General features: G+C 40.1%; 1 protein-coding gene across 1 annotated transcript in view; it reads right to left on the minus strand.

The window, feature by feature from the left end:
- Window positions 1-15,429, minus strand: part of MDN1 (midasin AAA ATPase 1) — a 281,392-nt gene that overhangs the window by 13,984 nt on the left and 251,979 nt on the right. The window contains exons 81-90 of the mRNA XM_044289668.1: window positions 12,965-13,111; window positions 10,809-10,984; window positions 10,530-10,691; window positions 8,810-8,947; window positions 8,560-8,701; window positions 7,926-8,092; window positions 4,521-4,664; window positions 3,404-3,554; window positions 1,465-1,757; window positions 111-269 (exon numbers count right to left, since the gene is read on the minus strand). Of these exons, the coding sequence (XP_044145603.1) occupies window positions 111-269; window positions 1,465-1,757; window positions 3,404-3,554; window positions 4,521-4,664; window positions 7,926-8,092; window positions 8,560-8,701; window positions 8,810-8,947; window positions 10,530-10,691; window positions 10,809-10,984; window positions 12,965-13,111 (1,679 nt within the window). The remainder of the gene's footprint in view (window positions 1-110; window positions 270-1,464; window positions 1,758-3,403; window positions 3,555-4,520; window positions 4,665-7,925; window positions 8,093-8,559; window positions 8,702-8,809; window positions 8,948-10,529; window positions 10,692-10,808; window positions 10,985-12,964; window positions 13,112-15,429) is intronic.

Genomic DNA, 15,429 nt, shown 5'->3' on the forward strand with positions numbered 1-15,429 from the left:
GACTACAATAGAACGATTAAAACATATTTCCCCCAAAATGATCAGAGTTGCCAGCTGCAGAAATTATATTTTTGAGAATAAACCTTTCGTGAACATATTCATTAAGTCACCTCCTTAGCTTCATCCCTTTCGGAAGTTGCACCAGCCAGTTCAGCAGCACTGTCACTCTGTATGTTGTCCTCTGCAGTTTGACCACAAGTCTCATGTTCCATTCTATGTGCAGAGTCAGGGACCTCCTCATCGTCACCATTTTTTACTTCCTCCTCATTCTGACAACAAAACATAGATGTTAGCATGTCTACATCTCTGAAGCTTGAATAGCTTTGAACATAGACAATACTGGGCTCTGTAGTCCATAGCATAGTTACATAGTTAATACGGTTAAAAAAACACAAACGTCCATCAGCATGCACTGACTGGTAGCATAGATCCTTCCCTATAACATTACGCCAACATGGTGATAATCTTCCTTTAAGAAGAATAACTTCCTTTGAAAGTTCTTCAGAATTGATAATTTTTGCTCTCTCAAATTCTCTATATGGGGATGGTACCAGGGACATAGTACGGATGAGGTCACAGAATCAAATGCACACTATAAAATAGCATAGGCAGGAAGAGAGGGAATAATACTAAATTTTGACAGTCTTTATCTGTATTCATTTCTTTTAAAGGGGTTATCCAGAGGTAGATAATGACAACCTATCCTCAGGATAGGTCATCATTATCAGATTGCCTGGGGTCTGGGTCCTGGCACCTCCCGAAGCTCTGGTGAGGACAGCCAGCTCACGGCAGCTTTCCAAGCACAGCGGCTTGATATGTGCTTGGTATGGTGCCTAGTCCCATTGAGTGACAAAAAAAAAACCTATATCTTGCTCATAGGTGGTTACTGTTTGATTTATATGTTATTGCATGTTAGGCGATAAACTGGAGCAATATTAATTGTCTTCCCATGTATGTAATTGGAGGACAGTGTTGTGTGGTGGATTTCTAGTGAGGTTTACGGTGCAGACACCCCAGGGGAGGAGATGAAAGAATTGGAACTTGCTAATAGTGGAGGGCCTTGCGCTATTCACGGTTGTCATTTCTAAATATCACAGAAGGAATTGATGGGATTACCATAACTGTGTCCTGCTCTTGTAGGGTTAGGGGAGAAGGGGGGGGGTTACTTGTTAATGGGAGGTTTTATTGACCACTTTAAGGGTGTTTATATTGTAAGACTCTATGCTTGAATATATCACTTGACTATGTATTCATGTTTTGTACTACATTTATTGTATGTATCTGACAATGGATATACTTTTTGTCTACAAGCATGGGGGACCTGCACCTATCTGATTTTAGTGGCATATCCTAGAGATATACCACCATATAATCTACAACATAAGCTGCAAAATGGGGCAAAGATTGCTTTGCAACACTTACATTTGAAGCTACATATGAATCTCTAAAAAGCTGACATTTTACCTGAGGCAGGAGTCCACTGTCTGTTTGCAATCCATTTTCATCCTCTTTTTCTGGTTCTGGTTTTAACTCCTCATTTGCAAGCTCTGTGGTATTCTCTCCAGCCTCATTTGCAGACTCTTCCTCTGCTTCTTGTGGGCCCATTTCTTCCTGCTTATCCTTGTCCTCATTCTCCTGGTCAGGTTCATTCATTTCTTGGTCCTCTGCATTTGGTTTCTCCTCATCAACCTCCTCTTCACCTTTATTTTCTTCCTTTATGTCCATTGGCTTCTCTTCTACATCAAAGGGATTTTGCTCTGCAACAATACATCATTAAAAATTGATTTGCAAATTTATAGTTGGAGGCATTACAGGTAATGAGAAAGCCAATAGGGGGCAATTAACCAGCGCATCCAAAAAAATAATACACTATTACCTTGCCTGCATGTTACAGCAGACGAGCCGCAAGCATGTGTCCTCTGGCCACTCCTAAGGTGTAAAAATACACCTAGGATTCTGTCTTAAAGGGGTTGGCCCATCTCACCTCTGGGACTCAAACCTCTCTCTAGACTGGAGACCACAAAGTGGAGGAGAGTGGACAGTGCACACACAGCTGACCTCCATTTATTTCTATAGGACCTTCAGCCCCATAGAAGTGAATGGAGTTGTAGCCGTACTTGAGCAGTGCGCTTCCTATTTGATTCTATGGGAATATGGGCGGCACTCAGCTATTTTCAGCACACTGATAGAAATGAATGGAGGGTGGCCGGGAATGCACCATTCCTCTCTCATTCACTTAGTGGGCTCCATTGTAGAGATAGGTGCGGGTCCCAGAGGAGGGACCCGCGCCTATCAGACATTGGTGGCATATCTTAGTAATATGCCACCAATGTGTGAGATGGACCAACCCTTTTACACTGCTTGACATTCGTGCAGATTATCACTAATGAGCGTTTCTATGCATGCTTGTTAATGATAATCTGCCAGTATAAAGGTGTCACAGATTACGCTCATTTATCGGGTAATAGGATCATTGGTGTTGTCACTTGCATCATTGTTTTCTGGCAGCAGATTGTGCTGTTTAAACAGCACTCTGCTGCAGACAAAGAATGATTCTGTATAGGGGACGAGTGATGGCTTTAGCGATCACTCCTCCCCATACTGTGGAGGAGATTGTTGCATTCACATGCCACGTTCTCCTTCACTGATAAGCAGGCGATTATCAGGAAAGAACACTTCCCGACAATTATCTGCTCCATCGAGCAGTGTAAAGAGGCCTTTACATGCACACTAATAGTATTGATTACAGATAAGGCTGGGTGGTCTTACTGCATTTAAAGAGGACCAGGCACTACAAAAGGCAATGCAATCTGAACCATGTTATACAGCAGGGGAGGCTGAGAAAATTGAGAAACATTTTTGCGGGGGGAAAAAGTCCAGTAAAACTTGTATTTTATAAATTTATGTTTGCTTTTTCTAACACCTATCGGTACAGGAGGGAGGTGTTGTCAGTGACTGACAGCTATTTCTGTATGCACACTTATACACACAATGCTATCAATCCAGATAACACCTTCCTCCCTGTACCGATAGCTGTTCACAGGAAGTGTAAAAGGCAAAGCAATTAAGCTAGAAAACAAAACCGGTACATTTTTAATACTCATCTTTATACATAGAGCCATGCATAGAGGAAATTGGGCTCAATATATAAAAGATGATGCAGTCAAGTAGTCAACCATTAACACGAGGTTCCAACATTTGTACAGCCAGTACCTCCTTCCCCGTGTTGTTGGGACTCATGTGGAGAGCAAGACTACTATGGGTCAAGAACCACAATGGGCATCTCTATGGGATATACATCCATAAATAATGCAGTAACAACCACAGATAACCGGGACATGTTGTGGCTTAAATAGCTTCAAACTTGTGGAAGTCTGATGTTCCAATACCATTTTGTTATTACCTTCACCGTTTTCCTCAGCTTGCTCATCTCCACTGGCTTTCCCCTCGTCAGTCTCTAGATTCAGATCGTCAGGAAGGTCAAGGGCTTCTGGCTCTTGATTAGCATCCTGTTTTCCATGATAAGGATCAGTCTCGTTCTCATCGTATTCACGCTGAAATGTGAAAAAAAAATTATAATAATCATTTATATTACATTTGGAGAAAAAAACGTTGAGGTCCAAATCAAACAGCGTTGTTATAATATTTATTATGTTTTAGTGAAGCATTATGTGCAATTTCTCAATACTGGTAATTCACTGCACATACAAGCTGAGCAATTCTATCTAAGGTGAGCAGCCTCTGGACAACATGTCCACTGACTATTCTGTTTAATATAAAAAATAAAAAAGGTGAACAATAGCTGGGAGAGTGGTTACAGGGAATATACGGTAGATCCTACAGCTCGAGGGTGTTTTAACTGGAGTTTTTAGTTTATTTTTTTTACATCATTTGCGGTAAAAAACGTCCAGCTCCAGATGTTAGCTGAATGTCTTAAATATGTAAAGCATGCCACACAAGATACTTTTTTACTCGTGGCGTTATTAATTTGGCGTTTTGTCACTGTGGCTCCTTTTCAAAAATGCAACATGCTGTGTAGCTCTTGGCCCTTTTTTACATCACCTTCTCTATAGGGAGAAGACTACCTGAAGAAAACACTAGTGGGCAAACAGTAAGGATGGCAAACGCTAGGATGGCACAGTTGAATTCAGGAGTGCACCTGTGCCCGTTTGCCTGATACACAAGTACTAGACTCTCTCAGTTAATTAGCTCTATGAACCTGGTGGCCGTGAGTGGGGCTCAAGTGCCCCCCCTGGACATTGGCTCACCGGGAGGTTTCCAGTAGGGTCTATGGCCAATCAGCCCTCGGTAACCAAACCATCTCAGTCCACTACATGGTGGATGAAGCTGTGCAGTTTTGAGGTCTAATTCCGGCACCAGAGCAGCATAAAAGCAGCTGATCCGCGGGGATACAGGGAGGCAAACGCATGCCAAACCCACACTGATAAACTATGCCAAGGACAGGCCATCAACATAAAAATCCTGATAACCCCTTTTAAATTAATATAATTTCAGCTTACCTCATCAAGCTGCTCATGAATTTTGTCTTTCTCATTTTCCTCCCCTTGTTCCTCTTTAGTCTCATCTTTTGGGTCCTGCTTCTTATCTTTTCCTGGTTCTTCAACATTCTGGTTGTCATCCTTAGCAACCATCTCAGATTCACCCTAAAAAAATTGCAAGACAGTGTAAAACACAGACAGAAACTACAAGGACAATATCATCTTAATGATCGTTACAAAACATTTTAAGAAATCATATTTCAGTCTTATTTTTATCTTATATTTACAAAATATCCCATTTCTCTTCCTTTAGTGTGAGAATGCCTAATGCTAGAGGACCAAGATGATTATGGATTTATTTGACCTGGTATTGCTGCTATTTTGGCAAATCAGAAAAATAAGACCTGGGTGGAACACTTCTCAAACAGAATAATGCGATTATCCCTCACAAGAGCATCCCAGATCTCAGCCTCAGCTGTCTTTTTTATAATGTAAACCTGTCATATTCTTGTCCGTTACGCGGATCATAAAAAATAAATAAAAAAATGAACCTCCATATTTTTGGCGGATCCATGTTTTGCAGACCGCAAAATACATAGTCATGTATGTGGGTGAAATATTGTGCCATTAATAAATGCTGAATGCAGCATGAAAAACAAGTTACTTTAGCAATTTAATTTTGGTTACAAAAACGCTCCAGTTGCTCAGCTTTTGAAATAAGCCGTGAGTTACAAGAGCTGCAGCAAGGCATGCCCCCCACTGTGATAGGGAGCGGGCTGCAGCAGAATGTACACATGATGAACTGCCAGCTTGAAATAAATCTAGCAGAGCATATGTAGATATGAATGGGGAGGCCTCTGGATCCATGTGAGGTACAGAACTGATTCTAGCTTTGTTAGAAAGATTGGCATGATACGATGACATTTTTTGCATCATTCGTGGCATAACCTCTTTAAAAGTAATTATTTTATTTTTTTTCAAAAGGGTTGATATCCTACAAATTTATGTCACTAGGAAGGACAAAAAAAAACTAAATAACACTAATACTAGTAAACACAACATGCCATTGTATTTCACTCTATCACGCTATTGTGTTTTAAAAGGATATATATATATATATATATATATATATATATATATATATATATATATATATACACACACACATATATACACACACAGGTCCTTCTAAAAAAATTAGCATATTATGATAAAGTTCATTATTCTCTGTAATGTACTGATAAACATTAGACTTTCATATATTTTAGATTCATTACACACCAACTGAAGTAGTTCAAGCCTTTTATTGTTTTAATATTGATGATTTTGGCATACAGCTCATGAAAACCCACATTTCTTATCTAGAAAAATTAGCATATTTCATCCGACCAATAAAAGAAAAGTGTTTTTAATACAAAAAAAAGTCAACCTTCAAATAATTATGTTCAGTTATGCACTCAATACTTGGTCGGGAATCCTTTTGCAGAAATGACTGCTTCAATGCGGCGTGGCATGGAGGCAATCAGCCTGTGGCACTGCTGAGGTGTTATGGAGGCCCAGGATGCTTCGATAGCGGCCTTAAGCTCATCCAGAGTGTTTGGTCTTGCGTCTCTCAACTTTCTCTTCCCAATATCCCACAGATTCTCTATGGGGTTCAGGTCAGGAGAGTTGGCAGGCCAATTGAGCACAGTAATACCATGGTCAGTAAACCATTTACCAGTGGTTTTGGCACTGTGAGCAGGTGCCAGGTCGTGCTGAAAAATGAAATCTTCATCTCCATTCAGCAGATGGAAGCATGAAGTGCTCCAAAATCTCCTGATAGCTAGCTGCATTGACCCTGGCCTTGATAAAACACAGTGGACCAACACCAGCAGCTGACATGGCACCCCAGACCATCACTGACTGTGGGTACTTGACACTGGACTTCAGGCATTTTGGCATTTCCCTCTCCCCAGTCTTCCTCCAGACTCTGGCAACTTGATTTCCGAATGACATGCAACAGTCCAGTGCTGCTTCTCTGTAGCCCAGGTCAGGCGCGTCTGCCGCTGTTTCTGGTTCAAAAGTGACTTGACCTGGGGAATGCGGCACCTGTAGCCCATTTCCTGCACACGCCTGTACACAGTGGCTCTGGATGTTTCTACTCAAGACTCAGTCCACTGCTTCCGCAGGTCCCCCAAGGTCCGGAATCTGTCCTTCTCCACAATCTTCCTCAGGGTCCGGTCACCTCTTCTCGTTGTGCAGCGTTTTCTGCCACACTTTTTCCTTCCCACAGACTTCCCACTGAGGTGCCTTGATACAGCACTCTGGGAACAGCCTATTCGTTCAGTAATTTCTTTCTGTGTCTTACCCTCTTGCTTGAGGGTGTCAATGATGGCCTTCTGGACAGCAGTCTTACCCATGATTGCGGTTTTGAGTAATGAACCAGGCTGGGAGTTTTTAAAAGCCTCAGGAATCTTTTGCAGGTGTTTAGAGTTAATTAGTTGATTCAGATGATTTAGAGAACCTTTTCATGATATGCTAATTTTTTTAGATAGGAATTTCGGGTTTTCATGAGCTGTATGCCAAAATCATCAATATTAAAACAATAAAAGGCTTGAACTACTTCAGTTGGTGTGTAATGAATCTAAAATATATGAAAGTCTAATGTTTATCAGTACATTACAGAAAATAATGAACTTTATCACAATATGCTAATTTTTTTAGAAGGACATATATATATATATATATATATATATATATATATATTTATATATTATTATTATTTTTATTTTTTTTGCCGTCAATGAATATGAACATGCGAAACCAACGTTAAAAGGTCTGCGGTGGAGTTAAATCCCATACATCTACAGATGTCCAAGATTAGTTGGTTATTTCTTTTGCTTGCAGACTGCATATTGCTCATTTACCCTTTGTGATTGCACAGTATTATGCATTTTTTATAGCGTATTGGGACTAGCCAGTTTTCTATTACTTATGGTGAGAACTGCAATATCAAGTTTTCGATACATGTATGTAAAAACTTGTGCAGGTATCGGCCAACCTTCGGCACTCCAGCTGCTTTGAAACTATAACCCCCAACATGCACACTTACTCAGCTAGTTTTGTACCTCCCACAGAAGTGACAGGAGGATTCTGGGAGCTGGAGAGTTGGAGGATGCTGATCCCTGGACTAGTGTAAACTCATCCTGCCTCAACATCCCTACAACATTCATTTTTGTAATTTGGATAGTGTGGCAGAATTAATAAAGCATTGTTCCTCTACCTGATTAAATGGTCCTATTAGGGGTGTTCTAGGTGTTTAATACAGTATAACAAACTAGCTAGTTTGTGCAGCTGCTGCTAACCTATTTACCTTAGAAAACATTGCCTAGAGTGGGTACGTGTATTCACTACTCATCAGAGCAGAACTAGGGCAAATAAACTCACCATATCCATTCCTGGCCCAGTCTCTTCTGCTTCATCACCATCACCTTCATCATTGTCATCATTATCTCCCCAAAGACGTTCATCAAGTTTGTCTGCATCCCCATCACCAAGATCTCCCATTTGTTTATCAAGGTCATCTTCCTCACTGGTGGATTTATCATCTTCATCTTAAGTAAAAACAATTATAATAAATGACACAAATACTTGAATTATTCACCCGCATCCACCCATAACAGTGATTAGGTAGCATTTGTATTAGAGTTTCTCTGCATTGACATGAACAGGGGCAAATGAGTGTACTTGCTGCAATTGGGGTTTTTAGCAGTTCTAATAATACAAAACAATGAAACAAAACTCCACTTGGGGAAGCGTCACATAAAAGTATACCGTACATATCATAGTACTTCCAAGAGCCCAAATTATATTACAATTGGCACTGAGAAAGGCAATGCCACCAGTAAGTACTTCATTGAACGTCCCAGCACCCACTATGCTGCTTAAGAATCTGTGCATGGGCACTTTTTAAGATCTACACTTTGACCAAGGAATTTCGGAGCAGCATTTCACTATACAAGGATATGACTTCACTTCTTCTTACTGAAGTTACTAAAAGGTTTAGATAATATTCATATACCTTGCTTTTCTTGGTCTCCATCATGCATTTTCCCATCAAAATCGTCAGACATCTCAATAGCATTATCTTCTGCCTTCACATCAGGCTTGTCTTCAGGATTATCCTCGTCTTTTTCTTGACCCTTTTTTAAGGTATCTTCAACCTTTCAAATGTGCCAGAAAAAATAATAATAATAATAATTCATACGTGTTCATTATATATCAGCCAAAACATAGTACATTAACATGTATGTCAGAACTAATATCCATACCTGGTCTTCATTTTCAATTTTATCGCTCACATCCTTCATGCCTTCCCCTTCCCCTATACCTCCTCCCTCATAATCATGAAATTCTGTCGCTCCATCACCGGCAGAATCTTCAATCAGTTCTTTGGGGAGGCAGAATCCCTATAGGATTTTAAATGAATTTAATAATTGACGATTGGTTTAAAGATTTGGACACATTTCACAACAAGACAAAACAATGCGGCATAGAGGAAACTGTGTGGACCTGCAAGACAATTCTCAGCAATGTTAAAATGGCTTCCTCACACAATGCAAAACTGCTTTTACAACATAGTGAAAAAAGTACTTAATTCTTAAAGCAACTTCTAACGAACCCACCAATTTCTTAACCCTTCCTCAATGAGATAGGTGCATTTTTCTGACTTACTACTAAAAGGACCATTTTTTATAGTTTTGGGTGGAAATCCTCTGTAGCCAAAATACTTATTTCAGTTTACACAACACTTTATACCTTAAACTTCTCTCACATGCAGCTTACTGACTTTAAAGGGGTGGTCCCACGACAAAGACTTATCTCAAATCCACTAGAAAGTGCATAGGTGTTGGATCGGCAGGGCCAGACCACTGGAACTCATGTTTCTGAATTTTAATGGAGCGGTGGACATGCATGCTGCAACTCCATTTAACTGAATGCAGCTGCTGGAGATAGAGTGCAAGCCACTCCGTTATCTGCAGCAGTCCCACAGAGTAATGAAGGGGGATTTTGTTGTGCTTTTTCATAAGTCTAAACAGTTATACTCACTTATTTTAGTTATAATGGGTATTCATTGCCTTTAAGAGCAATGTTGATTTATATTCACAGTTTTGTATGGATTTTCATGTAGGCCGAAGTAAGTCCATGAGAAGATTACTGTACTGTTCAAAAGCTAGTGCTATTGTAACAATATATATACATTTAGAAAGTTAGAAGATACACCGCACCTGCAGATTCTGAGGCTTTATTGTTTTTCCTATCTGAACATGAATTCCAAAGTGTGAGAATGGTCTAGATGTTCCTCAAAGTATATATTCATGTATCAAAGTTTGTCCCTCAGCCCTGAGACAAGGCCTCTAGATGTCAGAGGTTTTACTGTCTAATTTCTAAATGATATCAAACTAGGAATCAAGAAGCGTTCCCAACAGTACAGAGTACTTCTCATGGGACTTCTCCCCGTTTCAGTGAAAATCCATACCTGAACATTGATAAAACACTGATGTGCAACTGACGTCAACATGCCGCAAATGAAATATCTGGCAATAACTATCAACAAGTTAACTGTTTTATCATACTACATAAAACAACATAGGAATTAGCAAAGGTCAGTGATGCAAGTTGCCCAACTATAAGTAAAACAGTGAGTAAATGATTTTCCGAGATCGTATATCAATGTTTGTTTTTTTTAGTATTGGCTCCCTTCGGCTTGGGTTGTGTTTCTCGACTGATGATCCACCTCACAATTCCGTGATGTATTTTTGAAAGCCACTCCCTTTAATGTCTGGTTGGCCACCAGTTCATTCACCACCTTCCTTAGTGCTTCTACAGTCTATATATTCCACTTTTATCCATTACACTTCAACTGGTAAAGGAACACAACTTACTGAAGTCATTTCTGTGGATATCGGTGTATTTATTTTTTAAGGAAAAACTCAGACAGATTAAGAACTCTGGGCCTAAACCATGTTATCTGCCGAACCAAACTCTTACCTTCTGTGCAAGTTCAGTAAACGTGTAAGTCAAGATTGAGAGTAATTTGCTTGTAGCCCTGTGTGTTGCCAATGACACAGTAAGGTAAAACAGAAGAAGGTCAGAATAGGAAGATACTATTGGTAAGAGTCGGACAAGCAAGCCACAGCACTGGTTGAAGAACTGAAAAAAATTTAATAAAATAAAATCATTAAAAAATACTGTAAGTTGTGATCAAGAAAAACGTTTTAAAACAGTATGTTGAGCATTTGTACACAAATGAGCCAGATGTAGGCCTACCGTGTGTTTATCCTTTATGCAGTCCTCCCCATAGCTTTTGAGCCGTTCAAGGAGCTCTGAAACGGCAGATATTATGGCCTGCACGTCCAAAGCCTTTAAATCATAGCAGAGATCTTCAGTCAGCAATTTGGTAATGAGGCCTTCCTGAACATCGTTCCATGTTGTGTCGTCTTCAGCTATAACAAGAATAAAATACAAACTGCTACAAAAATTGATAGAGATATTCCTGATAACTCAGATATAGTGGAGGGTTTCTGGCTAAAACACACACTAAACTCAAAGATTACCATGTGAAGGACTTTCACAATAAGAGTTTTTTCTAGGACTTTTGTATTGATGGACTATCCTCAGGACAGGCTATCAATAGCTAATAGGAGTGAGTTGCCCTGCAATCCGGAACATCAGCTGTTTTGTAGTAGATCCAGCACTAGAAATGCACAGCTCTACCCACTGTGTAGTGGATGGAAATAGTTACTGCAGTGCTGCTTCCAATCAGGTTGATGGGAATAGAGTTGTAGTAACTACACACAATGATTGGAGCTGTAGTTATGGCATAGACTTCTGGTGTTGGAACTAATGCAGAATAGCTGATTGGCTGGAGTGTGGGGCTTTTGGACCCCTACCAAATACTGGTAGCCTATTTTGAAGATAGGCCATTAATAGAATAGGACTGGAAAGCCCCTTTAAAGCTGAACAATTTTACATTTAGTGTTACCTGGATCTTTGAGAACCATGTTACAGTTTATATACACTCACCTAAAGAATTATAAGGAACACCATACTAATAAGGTGTTGGACCCCCTTTTGCCTTCAGAACTGCCTTAATTCTACGTGGCATTGATTCAACAAGGTGCTGATAGTGTTCTTTAGAAATGTTGGCCCATATTGATAGGATAGCATCTTGCAGTTGATGGAGATTTGAGGGATGCACATCCAGGGCACGAAGCTCCCGTTCCACCACATCCCAAAGATGCTCTATTGGGTTGAGATCTGTTGACTGTGGGGGCCATTTTAGTACAGTAAACTCATTGTCATGTTCAAGAAACCCTTTTTCCGGTCTTCGACAGTCCAATTTTGGTGAGCTCGTGCAAATTGTAGCCTCTTTTTCCTATTTATAGTGGAAATGAGTGGTACCCGGTGGGGGTCTTCTGCTGTTGTAGCCCATCCGCCTCAAGGTTGTGCGTGTTGTGGCTTCACAAATGCTTTGCTGCATACCTTGGTTGTAATGAGTGGTTATTTCAGTCAACGTTGCTCTTCTATCAGCTTGAATCAGTCGGCCCATTCTCCTCTGACCTCTAGGATCAACAAGGCATTTTCGCCCACAGGACTGCCGCATACTGGATGTTTTTCCCTTTTCACACCATTCTTTGTAAACCCTAGAAATGGTTGTGCGTGAAAATCCCAGTAACTGAGCATATTGTGAAATACTCAGACCGGTCCGTCTGGCACCAACAACCATGCCACACTCAAAATTGCTTAAATCACCTTTCTTTCCCATTCTGACATTCAGTTTGGAGTTCAGGAGATTGTCTTGACCAGGACCACAACCCTACATGCATTGAAGCAACTGCCATGTGATTGTTTGACTAGATAATCACATTAATGAGAAATAGAACAGGGGTTCCTAATAATTCTTTTGGCGAGTGTAAAATGTACGTACAAAGATGAGCAACTCTGCATTACTTCGTCATAGGAAACAAAGAATATGCTTAAATAAGCCAAACAGCATAGCTGAGCTGCTCTAAATGTGGCGTGAGTCACGTTTCCCTCTATCAGACTAAAAATCATATGATGTTGTGCAAATGGTGCCAAATACATTACAACTGCTCATGAGGAATGATGCATCTATTTTCCTTATGCCGCCTCATGGCTGCCATGCAGTGCACAGCTGCTAAAAAAATGAGGACATATTACTAGCTTCACAGCAATTTTTGACCTTTTTTTGCACTTCCCTCAAAACTTTTGAGGGAAGTGCAAACTTGGACAACTTGGTGCATGGATTGCCCTTTTGTGGCGCAATGTGCTACAATTACAGCACAGCTTTCTTACTAAACAACACAAGGTAAATTGCCAGAAGAAACAATACGAACAAGAAATACCAGCAGATTTACAATATTAATAATAATGACGGAAAGGGTTATAACTGCTGTTTTTACCTTCATCCTCTGTTTTCACAGGTTCAAGTGTTTTCTTCTGCTCCATCTTATCTGAAAGTTTTTGAATGGCATATAAAATACTCTTGATGGTGGTCTCCACATGATCCGAGTAATCTTTTACATATTTTTCATCTGACTCTTGGTTCCCTTGTGATAAACACAACACAACAATTACAAGCAAAATACAAGAAATGACATCTTAATTGTAAAGTATCAATCCATTCTTTTTACTAGGATTGTATGCTCAGACTACTGGTTTGAACAGTGCTTGTGGCAAAGGACCAGATGCATCCAGTTTAAACCCCTTTGATTGGCAACGTAAATTGTAGTTTTCCTTGACGAGTGTCTAATCCCACTAGACTGCCCGGGACGTGGATAACATTCCTACAGGGTGGCTACGTACATCAATAACCCAACATTAAATCCAGAGACCTGGTAAGCAATAGTCCCATTAGGCAACCAAGAATTGGGATAGCTCAATACACAGTTGCAAGAAAAAGTATGTGAACCCTTTGGAATGATATGGATTTCTGCACAAATTGGTCGTAAAATGTGATCTGATCTTCATCTAAGTCACAACAATAGACAATCACAGTCTGCTTAAACTAATAACACAGAGAATTAAATGTTACCATGTTTTTATTGAACACACCATGTAAACATTCACAGTGCAGGTGGAAAAAGTATGTGAACCCTTGGATTTAGTAAATGGTCGAACCTCCTTTGGCAGCAATAACTTCAACCAAACGTTTCCTGTAGCGGCAGATGAGACATGCACAACGATCAGGAGTAATTCTTCACCATTCCTCTTTACAAAACTGTTTCAGTTTAGCAATATTCTTGGGATGTCTGGTGTGAATCGCTTTCTTGAGGTCATGCCACAGCATCTCAATTGGGTTGAGGTCAGGACTCTGACTGGGCCACTCCAGAAGGCGCATTTTCTTCTGTTTAAGCCATTTTGTTGTTGATTTACTTCTATGCTTTGGGTCGTTGTCCTGTTGCAACACCCATCTTCTGTTGAGCTTCAGCTGGTGGACAGATGGCCTTAACTTCTCCTGCAAAATGTCTTGATAAACTTGGGAATTCATTTTTCCTTCGATGATAGCAATCCGTCCAGGCCTTGACGCGGCAAAGCAGCCCCAAACCATGATGCCCGCACCACCATACTTCACAGTTGGGATGAGGTTTTGATGTTGGCGTGCTGTGCCTCTTTTTGTCCACACATAGTGTTGTGTGTTTCTTCCAAACAACTCAACTTTGGTTTCTTCTGTCCACAGAATATTTTGCCAGTACTGCTGTGGAACATCTAGGTGCTCTTGTGCAAACTGTAAACGTGCAGCAATGTTTTTTTGGACAGCAGTGGCTTCCTCTGTGGTATCCTCCTATGAAATACATGTTTGTTTAGTGTTTTACGTATCGTAGATTCGCTAACAGGTATGTTAGCATATGCCAGAGACTTTTGTAAGTCTTTAGCTGACACTCTAGGATTCTTCTTCATCTCATTGAGCAGTCTGCGCTGTGCTCTTGCAGTCATATTCACAGGACGGCCACTCCTAGGGAGAGTAGCAGCAGTGCTGATTTATAGACAATTTGTCTTACTGTGGACTGATGAACAGCAAGGCTTTTGGAGATACTTTTATAACCCTTTCCAGCTTTATGCAGGTCAACAATTCTTAATCGTAGGTCTTCTGAGAGCTCTTTTGTGCGAGGCATCATTCACATCAGGCAAGGCTTCTTGTGAAAAGTAAACCCAGAACTGGTGTGTGGTTTTTTTATAGGGCAGGGCAGCTGTAACCAACACCTCCAATCTCATCTCATTGATTGGACTCCAGTTGTCTGACACCTCACTCCAATTAGCTCTTGGAGAGGTCATTAGTCTAGGGGTTCATATACTTTTTACACCTGCACTGTGAATGTTTACATGGTGTGTTCAATAAAAACATGGTAACATTTAATTATTTGTGTGTTATTAGTTTAAGCAGACTGTGATTGTCTATTGTTGTGACTTAGATGAAGATCTGATCACATTTTATGACCAATTTGTGCAGAAATACATATCATTACAAAGGGTTCACATACTTTTTCTTGCAAATTTATATAGGCCAAGCAGGGACACTGACCGCTTAAGTACTACAGGATAGTAAATTGACAGTATCTAGATGTTTTTCAGCTACAAAACCTAAAAAAAAAATGTAAAAGGTTTCAATAGAGAGTAAATTCACAAAAACAGGCCACACGTAATGAATATACAAATCTCTACTGGTAAGCTTGTTTTTTTAACTAGGTCTTTAAAGAGCCTAGTTACTGTGGACACCAAATACAGCAAATAATTGCATCATTTTGTAGAAGGTCCTCTCCCAATACACAAGTTATAATGGGATGAATCATCAGAAAATATGATGATTGTTCATATGGTACTGGTAGAGCACACATTGTCTACAAAGCAAAATATATATGCATTTCCA

The sequence above is a fragment of the Bufo gargarizans genome, chromosome 4 (genome assembly GCF_014858855.1).
Source record: "Bufo gargarizans isolate SCDJY-AF-19 chromosome 4, ASM1485885v1, whole genome shotgun sequence".
Taxonomy (NCBI): Eukaryota; Metazoa; Chordata; class Amphibia; order Anura; family Bufonidae; genus Bufo; species Bufo gargarizans.